Below are 13,796 nucleotides of genomic sequence, written 5' to 3'. Positions count from 1 at the left end.
TGATTAGTTTTTAAGTTAATAAATGTTCAGTGAATACCATGTGATCTAGCTTCTTTATATATCAGTCAGTGGTGAAAAATACTCAAATGTTTAAGAAAGAAAAATTACTTTTATCATGAAAAGGTTATGTCCATTATATAAATACTTCTTTGTCAACACATTCAAGAACTCCATCAAAACACTATGATGATTGTTAGGCTTCCCATCTCATAGCATCATAATCCTCAGAAATGGGCAGGTTACACTTTCAAGGTTACATATAGAAGCACTTTTAAAAACTTCCTTATATTCTCAGAGCTCATCCAATACCAACACCAAGAGTTATTAGCTGGAAAGACATTCTGATTGTTGATATGAAAATAAAGACACCAGACATCCCCATTTTCTTCTACGGTTCTCACAGCCCTACCTTTTAAAACTAGCACATAAGTTTTTAAAGTGAAGCCAGATCACAAAGCACAAGTGTATTGTAAGTCTGAAAGCAGAGAATTGTGCTTGTAGCTAAAACTTGTACAACTCTGTTGGCTTCAGTGTGTCTGCACAACTGTAAGCAGGGAGAATTTGACCTAGAATATCTTTCAGTTCTATCCTGAAATCTATGTTGCTGTACACTGAATCTGTAATCCCCTCTTTCTGTTTTGTTTTTGTTTAGTGTGTGTAATTTGCTTTTTTTTAACGGAAACTAGTACATTTGATCATAAGGTTTTAAAAATGCAAAACGCACTAAAGACAAAGAGTAAAAAACAAACAAACCCTGAAGTAGGCCAGAACTTCAGCCAGAAAAAATCAAGTGAAACACATTGTGTAATTTGCTCATCTCTCAAAATGCCTTATGTATTCTGAAAACATGTACACATGATAACTCAAAACCTGGAAACATGCTGCCTGGTTAAGACACTTGCGTAAAGGATGGATAATATTTTTCTACTGCAGTGGTCTCTCAAATGTAAGAAATGTATCTCTGAATGCAACAAATGCTGTCCATGCCCACTCCAGTATTACAAATCTGATTGAAAGAACAGAAAATCTGGCAGATGATGCTTCTAGAGTTATAACTAACCCCTTGGACTCAGTAAGTATCCATGTTGGGATTTTAAGTTACCTTCTGCTTCTGATTCTTTTTTGAATACCTGTTTATATGCTGCTACCTCCCTGCAACCATTGAAATCTGTTTCCTTGTTTGACACTTCTGAAGCAGCCAGTCTCACCAACTCTCACACACCCTACTCTGAGTCATCTCCATGGATGCCACCCTCAGTCTCTCCCTCTGTACTCTTCCCACTCCTCTTCCACTTTAGAACAGTGCTGTACTGGATATTCTTTCCCTCCATGTATCCATCATCAGTCATTACTCTAACTCATCTTCCTGCCTAACACCTGACTCTCTTCCTCTTATCACAGCTTCCTACTCTTATCTTTTGATTACTTCAGCTTCAGGGCTCTGATGTCTGAGTTGCCGATCTCCTCCCCTCTTCTCCTTGCATGACCTTCATTTCTGGACCAGCTCCCCATTCACTCCCACTAACTTCACTAAACTCTGCTCCCAGTCCAATCTCTCAATATCAGGATTCTCTCTCTCTCTCTTCTTTTCTCTCTTCAAACACCAGCTTATTTAATTCAGCATCACCCACTAGTCCCATACATCCTTGCCTTTCTCATATTTGCAGCCCTCAAATACCCATCACTTCTCTACTTCAGTCAGTCCTTCCCTCAGCCCTTTTTTTTTTCTTACCTCCACTGATGCATTTGTTGATTTCCCCTGGTTCAGCCTCTTGTCCAACCCTGACCCCTTTGCCCAGCTCTGCCATCTCAAAGTTTATTCCACATTTAGAAAAAGCATAGCACATTGTGAGCACTGCTGGAAACAAGTAAATAATGTTCATCATGCTGAGATTCATTATAATATCTGATTAATTCTTTTTGTATTATTATTATGACATAAGTTGTTGCCTTCTGTAGTCAGTTTGTGAAATTGGATTTTCTATTCACTCTTAGACAAATAATATATTTTAAAAAGCAATAGAACATAAAGTGAATGAGTCATTTTCTCCATTCTCTGAGAATAATTAGGATTTCTTCTAAGGGGGGACTGGAACACATGACTTATGAGGAGAGGCTGAGGGAACTGGGATTGTTTAGTCTACAGAAGAGAAGAATGAGGGAGGATTTGATAGCTGCTTTCAACTACCTGAAAGGTGGTTCCAAAGAGGATGGATCTAGACTATTCTCAGTGGTAGCGGATGACAGGACAAGGTGTAATGGTCTCAAGTTGCAGTGGGGGAGATTTAGGTTGGATATTAGGAAAAACTTTTTCACTAGGAGGGTGGTGAAACACTGGAATTTGTTACCTAGGGAGGTGGTGGAATCTCCTTCCTTACAAGTTTTTAAGGTCAGGCTTGACAAAGCCGTGGCTGGGATGATTTAATTGGGGATCGGTCCTGCTTTGCGCAGGGGGTTGGACTAGATGACCTCCTGAGGTCCCTTCCAACCCTGATATTCTATGATTCTATGATTCTTTCAGTTGAACCTATTCTCTTCACATATAGTAAATGTTGTTTGGTTTTTTCAGCCAGAGGAATCTCTTGATTCTCTTGGGAAAGAAGCTTTACAGCTTAGTTCTAAATTTCTAAATGAAACAAAAAATCTGAAGAGGAAAAATGAAGGTCAGTTTCATAAATGTACAATTTTAATGGTATTTGATAGAATTATTCCTGTACTGTTAACAAAGTTATAAATTTTTTTAAATGAACGTAAGTTAAAGTTAAACATTTTATATAGTCAGGTATATACAGTAAAAGACTAAAACAATGTATCACAGATACATTTAGTTATTGTTCTATTGTGCTGGCAAATGAAGAAAGTAATTTTCCTTTGCAATTATTTAAAGTCAACCTTCTCTTCCCTACATCTCTTCTCCCACCAAAACTGATTGACCTGACCAAGAAGGACAATTCTGAGTGAATCCTCACGGACTTGTGATAGAGTAACTGAGGATATGATCAACATGCAGTGTGAAGCATATACCGTACTCATATTGCACTTCTGTGCATTTGCTGAAATATCTGTTCTGTTTAAGAAAACAAAAAAGCTCCCTTGGATCAATTATTGAATTTATTAAATATTTTTAAATTTTAGGGTTAGTCTGGACTGTATGATCCTAATGTTTGTATGTGCATAGAACAATCACAGCTATTTATTCCAACAGGCCTTGTGTCTAGATTGAATGGATTGAAAAAAAAAGTGGAAAAGATTCAGGAGAGTGCTCATAAAATTACTAACCAGCTTAATGATTCATGGCTGGCACTGCGAGCATTGCCTAATGGTAAGTAAAATTTATCTTGACATACATGTCCTTAATTCAACGCCATCTGATACAAACACAATACAGTCCTTCCTGAAGTCCGGTAGAGCAGCCTAGCAATAAATCAGACTGGAGGCTGATTTAGCCTCTTGCCTTAACAGGAATTTGAATTAGATGTTTTCCATTTGTTTAATTAACATGGAAAACAGTGAAACTGCATTGTGATGTAAAGATTATAGCCTGATTCTCCTCTCACACAGGTGTAAATAAGGAGTAACTCTGAAGGCAACAGAACTATATTGGTGCAAAACTATACTGTGTCAAAAAGAGAATCGGGTCCTAAAATTCTTAATCGGCTTTAAATGGAAAAAACTGTACTGGAGATTAATTTTTTTGCTTTCTCACAACAACAGTCTGTTTGAAAAATCAGCTGCACTGCACCATCTATCTTAACTGTTAAATCTAAATGTTTTTGACAATATAAATGCTGGACTCATTTAACTTTAAAGGTCCCTTGCTCTCTTACTTTCCATGTTGTTCAAAGGCCATTCAAGAATTATAATTTTTTTTTAAAATGGTCAATATTTTCAACTAAGAACAACCCCAAAGTTCATAGAAGCTCACAGGTAGAATTGAAAATGAAATGAAATAAAATAAAATATGATACTTCTCCTAATGTTTCTTCAGTTATGGGAATTATCTGTAAGGCTTCCAGAGCTGGTGCCAGATTTGCACTGTTTGTCAAGATTTAGAGCACTATTTTTTCTCTCAGGCTTTAAAACATCCTGTTTCACAATACGGGATCTTAAACTGCATCGAAATGCAACACTAATGAAAATAAAAAGCTATGTTTAAATGGTAGGGTTGAGTTACTAATTGACACAAGAACATAAGCGTGACCACACTGGGTCAAACCAATGGGCCATCTTGCCCAGTATCCTGTCTTCTGAGAGTTGCTAGTGCCACCTTTTTCAGAGGGAATGAACAGAACAGAACAATTTCAAGTGATCCATCCCTTGCAATCCTATTCCATCTTCTGGCAGTCCGCGGTTTAGGGACACCCAGAGCATGGAGTTGCATCCCTGACTATGGCTAATAGCCATTAATGGACTTATCTTCCATAAAGTTATCCAATTCTTCTTTGAACCCAGTTATACTTTTGGCCTTCACAAAATCTCCTTTCTAAGATGAACAGTCCCAGTCTTTTTAATCTCTCCTCATATGGAAGCTGTTCCGTACTCCTAATCATTTTTTTTTTTTGCCCTTCTCCATACCTTTTCCAGTTCTAATATATATTTTTTGAGAGGGTTGACCAGAACTTTATGCAGTATTCAAGGTGTAGTAATACCATGGATTTATATAATGGAATTACAATATTTTCTGTCATTTTATATGTCCCTTTCCTAATGGTTCCTAACATTCTGTTAGCTTTTTGATTGCTGCCGTACAATGAGCTGATATTTTCAGAGAACTATCCAAAATGATTCCAAGATCCCTTCCTTGAGTGGTAACAACTTATTTAGACCCCATCATTTTGTATTTATATCTGGGATTATGTTTTCCAATGTGCATTGCTTTGCACTTGTCAACACCAAATTTCATCTGCTATTTTGTTGCCCAGTCACCCAATTGAGTGAGATCCCTTTGTAACTCTTCACGGTCAGCTTTGGATTTAACTATCCTCACTGTTCACCCCCTTTTCCAGATCATTTATGAATATGTTGAACAGCACAGGTCCCAGTACAGATCTTTGGGGGAACCCTGCTATTTCCCTCTCTACATTGTGAAAATAGATTGTCTACTCCAACTCTTTGTTTCCTATCTTTTAACCAACTATTCATCCATCAGAGGACTTTTCCTCTTACCCCAGACTGCTTACTTTGCTTAAGAGCCTTTAGTGTGGGACCTTGTCAAAAGCTTTCTGAAAGTTCAAGTACATTGTATCAACTGGATTACCCTTGTCCACTGCATAGAGAGAATCCCTGCTACAGGCATAGAGGTGACACAGCTGCCTATTATGTCAGCTTCTACCCCAGCCCTGGCCTGAAGGGGAGAAAGGCATGCTGGAGATGGGTGGTGAAGCTGGGCTCCACTCCGTCTGATTTGCCATTGGTGTAAGTTACACCAGTCAGAAGCAGAAGTTAAGAGTAGGGTTTCTCCAGGGCTTGATGGCCCAGGATGAGAGATCCGGAAGCGTTTCTCTGTGGCTGCATCCATCCACTACTTCTGAGCATAGCAGAGATGTAATGGAGAATCAAGCTGTTTTAAAAGCAATGAGCATGGGGTTCTGATCTGAACAGTTACCATCTAGATCAAACCTTTGAAAAGCTGGTGCTTGGATCCTACATAATAGAGAGATAACCTTGTGATGGGTTCCTGCCCGGGTGCCACCTGGAACTGAGGTACCACTGAGCTCTCTGACCCACCAGCCTGGGCTCCCTCTCCACAGCTGTGTTGCTGTGACAAGCTGCAGAGCCACCCCTGGTCCTACACCTCCACCAGCATTCACACATGTAGGGACACACACAACTGCAATTACATCCTGGCTCTCTGACCAGCCACTGCATGAACCAACAATACAGAGGCTACAGTCAAAATAACCACCAGCTTCCCAGCCTAGGACCCCAAAGCTCTACTGTCCTGCCCTTGTCCAAACACCAATCAGTATGAATTTATTATCCAGTTCGTCTCCCCCCTCAATGTGGAGAGGAAATGCAATAGCCACTTGAACTAAGATTCCTAAGCACTTCACTTCAAATTTATTGGTTTAGATTAAAACATAAAATAGATTTTAAGTGATTATAACTGATAGCAAACAGATCAAAGCAGATTACCTAGTAATAAACAAAAATGCATACTAAGTTTAACATACTAGAAAGATAGGATTTGCATTAATAATCTCTCACCCTGACTAATGGTCAACAAGCAGGCTGCTGATTCTCAAAGTACAAACTGCACTTGCTTTACAGCTTGGAGTCCCCAGGTTTTTCATACACAACCTAGAAATCCCTTTAGCCTGGGTCCAGCACTTCCCACAGTTCAGTCTTTGTTCCTCAGGTGTTTCCAGGAGTCTTTGTGTGTGGGGAGTGAAGAACCATAGATAATGTCACACCCTGCCTTATATAGCTTTAGCATATTTTTCTGGAACCCTTTTTCCGAAACTCAGTTTGTGGAAAAACACTGACATCCCAAGATGGAGTCGAGAGTCATGTGGCCTGGTCACATGCCCTTGCATATCTTGCTGAGTCATAGCAGCCATTACTTACAGGCTGTCTGGAATGTTCACAGGAAGGTTAAGTTCTTCCAGGGTTCATTGTCTTTGCTGAGGGGCCATCAGCACTGTCTGGCTTCTTCATTGTTGTACCAGAAAGGCTAGTTGTGGATGTCACCCAGAGTAAGCACATTTGAAATACAGATTCATAGTCAATATTCCTTTAGGTACAAAAATGATATATGCATACAAATAGGATAACCATATCAGCAAATTATAACTTTTCCAGTAATACCTCACATGACCCGTCTTGTACAAAATGCATCGTAATTATGCCATAATAATCTCATATAATAATATTGCTGTGAAGAATATGGGGTGCAGAGTCACAAATGTCTTTTTTTTTTTTTAAAGTGTCGTACGGACAGAATGAAGTCTACCATTTATTAGTTCTGTGCTGGTTGAAATGTTGAAGAAAAAAATAATTGAAAAATCTAAATAAGAAAATACTGACCAGCTCTAACCATTTGACTTGAGCTTTCTTAATGCCCTGAGAGTTGTTGCATATCATGAATCTGGCCCTATGCTTATTTATGTGTTTTGTTTTAAATTGTTCATTCTAGAGGATTATATTTACATATAAGGGCTCAGCCAGGAAATAACTTTTTTCAGCCAATTTATAAATCTTTGAAAATGTAACTTCTGCCATCAATTACAATCATTATAAAGCTTTGAACATGTGAGTATAACACTACAGACTAGAATGCCAAGAATGATTCCTTTTTGTCAAGCCTGAAATACTTGTTATGAACCTGGCCCTGCCGTCTCTACTTATGTGACTCTGTGAAACCTCTAAGAAAAATGACTTTTCTGATAATTGGGATATATAAATAATCCTTAAATGTAAATATGTTCCAGATACCAGTGACACATTTTTTGAAGCAAAAGAGCTGGCTGTGTCTGCTAACACAAGTGCTGTTGCTGGTTTAAACCACATTGTGGATTTCAATCAAAAGCTGCTAAACACTTCTTCTGAATTGTCCAAGGTTAATGACACGTTGAGGAAAACCAATGAACTTATAATGGACTCCTCAAAAGCTGGTAAGTTAGCTGCTTCATTGCACAGTAGAAATGTCATTGCATGTAGAAATTATGCTAATATTAAAACTTAATTAGTATTAAAATAAGGATAATGTGATGGACTGAAAGTTTTTGCCTGACTAAATAAAAATGCACTAGCTGTAGACTTCCTTTTTAAACAGAATACATAGAAATCACATAAGCTTTTTATACATGTATATTTTTTCTCTCAGATGTTTAAAGCTACTGAAATAAATGACTCCAAATATCCCATTTTGGCCAATGCATTCCAGGAATGAATAGTGAATTTCCCTCTCAATCTGTCTGAACGTCTCATTCTTATTTTGGCAGCAGCCTCAGCTGAAAGACAAGTTAAAGAAGTGGAAGCACAAGCCAATCTTTTATTTGACAGGCTGAAACCTCTGAAAATGTTGGAAGAGAACCTGAGCAGAAATCTGTCTGAAATTAAAGAGCTCATCAGTCAAGCCCGCAAACAGGCAGCATCTGTAAGTACATCTTTCCCAAAATTTCTAGCTTCAGGTTCATTGGTTTCTCTTGTGCCTCCTCAACAAAAAAATATTTTAAAGGCAAAAAGCCTTATACTCCTTCTTTAACCCACCCATCCTTTGTTCTTTGGTGTAACAGAAGTTATTGGTGTTCTCAATATCATATATACTGCAATATTGAGGCATTTGGTGTGAATTCAGACTTTGAGCTATGATCTCTTTGCCTTCTGGTTTGTCAGAGCACTGAGCTTTTGAGGTTTTATTTCCCTGTTCTTTTTTCCCCATTGCCTCTTATTTTTAAGGGAGTATTTCCAGGGCATCTCCAGGGCTTTGGAAGGAAGTTGGTGTGAGAGGCTGGAATGGATTTATCAGTGATATAAAGGATTATGATGAGATTCAATTAAACCACATTATGAACTATATCTTGTTATCATGAGAACACAAAGAGAGTTTTTGAAACCAGTAACATTTCCCCATACATTTGATTTAAGCCTGGGCATATCATTTTAAGGCAGAGGAAAATTTAGATTTAAAAGACAAAAATTATCCAGGCTTTTGGTGCTTTCAATAAAACCCAGCATACACATGAATGCTTCTTTTTCACAATCTACTGATCATGGAAAGTTAATGAGTCTGGTATAGAACAATGGAAGTAGTATTTCCTGGTGTATCATAGACTACAGAGGTTTCTAAGGGAAAAAAGTATAACTTTTATGAGTAAAATCCTCTCTTGCAGTTTTAAAGACTCATATTATTCCCTTTATTTTTGTGAGAATTTGGTGAAGATAAGGGTTTTCTCTCATTGCAACTTATTTCTAGAGGTAATATTGAATTGAGCATTGAAGATGAGCTACCCTGTTCTCTTGCACCTCAATCTGATTTCGCTTTTACTAGAAATAGAGATGGGCTAGAGATCATGCAAACTCTCATATATGTGAGTCAACAGAACTACTAAAGTTACCAGAGTGCACAAAGGTTTGCAGCAATGAGCCCAATATTTGTAACAACGATAATCTGAGTCAGAAATCTGCCATGTAAGTGCTTCTTTATTAAATTAAACTTTTAAATGGCTCCTAAACAGATTTTCTAAAGAATTACTTAATTTGAAATTCTGTGATTGCTATTTCTTGCAGATGCTTTGACTATTTGATTTTTAGCTACGTTGTTTTTGTCTGTAAACCCAAAGGTTTGTTGTATTTTGTTTGTTTTTATTACCCTGAGACCTTTCACATTTTCTCAAGACTTCCAGTCTTTTTTGTTATTAATATAGTGTTTTTCCTCATATGTGCCCTCAAGCTCAAGGTTTATTATTGGATGATGAATTTCTGGCTCTAAATCCCATGATTAGACCAGTAGTTTCTGAGGCACCTCTTTCTTCCCTATTCTATATAGTCTAAACCACTACTCTTTTTCAACTCATATCCAGCCAGTCAATAGTTGTGTGTGTTTGTAGCTAATCCTACTGCCAAATATTTAGAATCATATGAAGTTGTCTCAACACGTGGCTTGAATTTAGCTAGACAAAGGCTAAATCTGTATTCCAGGGCTAAGTGCTGTGTACACAGAGTGTACCTTTTTTTTTTTTTCCAGATTAAAGTTGCAATCTCAGCAGATAGAGACTGTATTCGTGCCTACTCACCGCAAATTTCTTCTGCTAACTACAACATCTTAACGTTAAATGTGAAAACAACTGAACCTGACAACCTCCTCTTCTACCTGGGTAGCAGTGGCAATGTAAGTTCAGTGTTGTGGAGATACACTAAGTGTTCACAAAAAGAAAAGGAGTACTTGTGGCACCTTAGAGACTAACAAATTTATTTGAGCATAAACTTTCTTGAGCTACAGCTCACTTCATCAAAGTGTTGTGGAGATTCACTAAAAGTATACTCTGAATATATAATATATTTGACTTTCATTCTTATTTATACCAAGTAGCCAGACTAGGGACTGGGCAGATGTATATGGGAGAAGGAGGGAAATGATCCCCTGCCCCAGACCATGGTAGGGCTGATGTAATCCCCAGAGATCCTTACATGCCACCCACCTCAGCCTTCAGGAAAGAGGATAAGAGCAGAAGATCCAGCAAGCCTGCCTTTTCCCCTCACTCTGCACCACACACCCACTCAGTGCACTGGTTTTGCTGCCAGGGTCATCCCCTGCTCTTCCAGAGGAATCAAGATTTGGCTCTGTTGGTCATATGCTGAGGTCCTTGCTCAATGTATGGGATAATACTCACACAAGATAAAAGTGATGTTGTGCACATTATCTTGCATGGAATCCTTCTTCCACAAGGTGGACTCACCATTTGTCAGGGTGCTTGATCTGGTATCAGGCAGGACTCCCATGACAGCACATTGGCAAGTTCCCCACCATCCCAGTAGATGCACGGTTTACATAGCTCCAGTGCTTCATGTTCCTGTTATTTCTGCATTGACCTTTTGAGGTCATTCCAGGTGTAAGAGGGGGGAGAAGGTGAAGTGGGGCGGGCAGCCCGGATGGGGGATGGGCGGCGGCACACAGCCCAGAACCCCCACTGGTGCTGGGGGGGCGGGGCTGGCAGGCTCCCTACCTCGATCTGTGCCTCCCCCCCACTCCCAGCAGCAGCAGCAGAGTTTGGGTGTGGGAAGGGGTAGGGGGTTGGGACATGGGACAGGGTGAGGCAGGATCTGGACAGTGCTTACCTGGGTGGCTCCCCGGAAGCAGCGACATCCTCCTCACTCAGCTCATGGCGGAGGTGTGGCCCAGCAGTTCTGCATGCTGCCTCTGCCCAGAGTGCTGGCTTCACAGTTCCCATTGGCTAGGAACCGCAGCCAATGGGAGCTGCGGGGGCAGTGCCTGCAGGTGGAGACCGCATGCAGAGCTGCTACCTGGCCACGCCTCCACATAGGAGCTGAATAAGGGGGATGTCGTTGCTTCTTGGGAGCCCCCCAGGGAAGAGCCACTCAGAGCTCGCCTCACTCATCCCAGGCCCCAACCCCCTGCCCTCTCCCACACCCAAACTCTGCTGCTGAGGTGTGGAGGGGTGGTGGCCCAAGACTGCCCCAGCAGCAGCCGGTGCGACTGGCGCAGGGGCTGCCCGAGCTGCTCCTGAGCCAGGCACACTGGCCACTGCAAAGTCATGGAATCTGTGACCTCCGTGACAAACTCGCAGCCTTAGGCATGATTTGGCTCATCGTACAAATCCATGAAGGTAGGATATAAAGGAAAAGTTTTAGAAACAGATATGAGATTTTATAGTCATCCAGTTGGAAAGAAATTTGTTAAACAAAACAAAATGACATACCCTATGTAATGCGTTAAAGCAAGAATCATCATTTTCCAGAGTGACTTCATGGCCGTAGAGATGCGACGTGGTAAGGTGGCCTTCCTTTGGGATGTGGGCTCAGGAGCAACAAGACTGGAATATCCAAATTTTCAAATTGACAACAACAAATGGCACAGAATACATATAACCAGGTAACAGAGGTTTCATTCATTCATTCTTTATTTGTATTGCCATAGCACCTAGGCGTCCTCTTGATAGACCAGGACACATTAATGTGAGTAACATAAATATTTTATTCTGTAAACTGGATTAAAATGAAAGTTCAATTTCTGCTAGTAATTCAAATGAATTTTTACCTAATGTGGAAGTGTGGTTCAGGGCAGCGTAGAAGAGTAACGGCGATTTAGTTACTCAGTGCAAGAAATAGTTCAGCAGTAGTAAGCGGGGACCGTGCACGGAAACTTCTGAAAGCGTTTAATCCATTTGTATTTGTGATTGTCAGGTTTGGGAAAACTGGTACATTGAGTATAGAGGACACGAGCTCTAATCAGAAGTCCTTAAGTAAAACTGCAACTGCTCCTGGGACAGCTACTGTACTGGATGTAAACAAATCAACACTAATATTTGTTGGAGGACTTGGAGGGCAAATCAAGGTGAAAATCTGAAAATGCTATACTGTAAAAGGTTTTTATCGTGCTAGAAATACTTTTTCAATTAGAAATAATCGCTCCAATTGGATACTCCAAAGAGATAATTGTCAGGTATGCTGCACAAAAGGCAAGGGTGCAAAATGGTATCCAGAGCTATCATCTCATTATAAAAATCCCCAGGAAACTGTGTTTAAAATGGTAATTCTGAAGTGCTGAGTGTGAGTGCATAGGAGGTGTTAATTCATACTAAGTAGTTTCCTTTCTCCTCTGTTTCTCCTCATTTCCTATCCTCCATGACTTGTTATAATTTGTCATTGTTATCCATGTAATTGAATATAAATGGGTCAGGACTTTTCATTTTCTTTTTTACTTATTGCAAAACTCTTCCACCGCAATGTAAAGTCTGATTATTAATAATAATGCTAAAACATTTTTTTGTTCTTCTGTTATGATTTTCCCCTAACATGAATTAGAACTGAATGGAGAAGTTGGATAGAGAAGTTCCAAAGTATTTAACATTAATTTTATTCATTTAATATGTTTCCTTTCTAATAGAAATCTCCTGCTGTTAAGGTGACTCATTTTAAAGGATGCATGGGAGAGGCATCCTTGAACGGAAAATCTATTGGTCTTTGGAACTACATTAAAAGAGAGGGTGCATGCAATGGATGCTTTGGAAGGTAGTGATTTGACCACTGTTTTCCTGAAAAGCATAGAGTGGGAGTGTCTGTATATAGTCATAACCTTTTATATATGTTTGTATGTTAGTTTAAAAGTGTGGTGAACTCGTGCAAATTGTAGTACTGCATTGATTATTAGAGGAATTTTAAGGTGGTAAAAACTAAATTCAAATTTAGTTACCACGTGTTTTTTCTGTTCATGATATGGTTCTTCAATTGATCACATGGCTCCACAACTTGCCACATATATTTTCACATTGGTTGTGTGTGTTTGTCCATTGAAACTAATGACTACCAATGTACATCTATATTTTTGGAATATTTGGTTTATGTAATCATTTCAAACAAGGCATATTTATTCCTTCCCAGTGAAAGAAAGAGGTCTAAAGCATTATTTTAAAAGTCCACTCCGAATTTGTGGCTATTATATTTATTACCACTCTCACAGTTATTCTGGAAAGGGGTTGTGGACTTGTGATGGGGGGTACAAACTGTACACTGGAGAACAAGGGGTTAAGGAGTAGCTCTGGCCCAGGTGACTCTGCCCTGCTATTCCTGCAAAGCCTATACAAGCTGGAGGTGAGTTTAAAAAGGAAGCAGAGCCACTTATTGGGAGCCAGGCAGTGGAAGGGAGCAGACCTCTTCTCTGAGCTCTGGGGAAGTATAGCCCAGGAACTCTACAGCTAGAGACCTGGCATCACCGACCTGACAAAGCCTGCAAAGGAGAGACTGGTGACTGATTGCAAAGGGCAGAAACTTTCATTTGATTCTTGAATTTACCTTGTGGGGAAGAAGAGAACTTAGGTAGAAAGTGATCTAAGAGGACATTCGAGGTAGTGAGACAAGTGGGATCAGTCAGCTAAGAAATCTGGCACCCAGGGAAGAAAAAGGAAACTCAAGTATACCACACCAACATTCTGAAGGCCTGTAAAGACCAAGACGTACTCCTCATAACACCCTATCCACTTGAACTAGGCCCTCAAGCACCAGAGACCCCAGAATCCCAAGCCATAGCTTCAACCAAAGCAGGAGGCCCAAATGCAGAAACTAATTGAATCCTTCCATTCCATATTTTCAACCTTGCCACGTTGAACGGACTCACC

At 39.8% G+C, this 13,796-nt stretch overlaps 1 protein-coding gene across 1 annotated transcript in view; it reads left to right on the top strand.

Annotated features, from left to right (window-relative positions):
* Positions 1-13,796, top strand: part of LAMA1 (laminin subunit alpha 1) — a 155,182-nt gene that overhangs the window by 115,198 nt on the left and 26,188 nt on the right. Inside the window, 9 exon segments of the mRNA XM_073331559.2 lie at positions 934-1,072; positions 2,570-2,663; positions 3,206-3,322; positions 7,431-7,613; positions 7,944-8,098; positions 9,689-9,832; positions 11,421-11,554; positions 11,866-12,016; positions 12,569-12,693. Of these exon segments, the coding sequence (XP_073187660.1) occupies positions 934-1,072; positions 2,570-2,663; positions 3,206-3,322; positions 7,431-7,613; positions 7,944-8,098; positions 9,689-9,832; positions 11,421-11,554; positions 11,866-12,016; positions 12,569-12,693 (1,242 nt within the window).

The sequence above is a fragment of the Lepidochelys kempii genome, chromosome 2, assembly GCF_965140285.1.
Source record: "Lepidochelys kempii isolate rLepKem1 chromosome 2, rLepKem1.hap1, whole genome shotgun sequence".
NCBI lineage: Eukaryota > Metazoa > Chordata > Testudines > Cheloniidae > Lepidochelys > Lepidochelys kempii.
The sequence above is the reverse complement of the archived record's forward strand: the minus strand, read 5'-3'. Positions and strand labels throughout refer to the sequence as shown.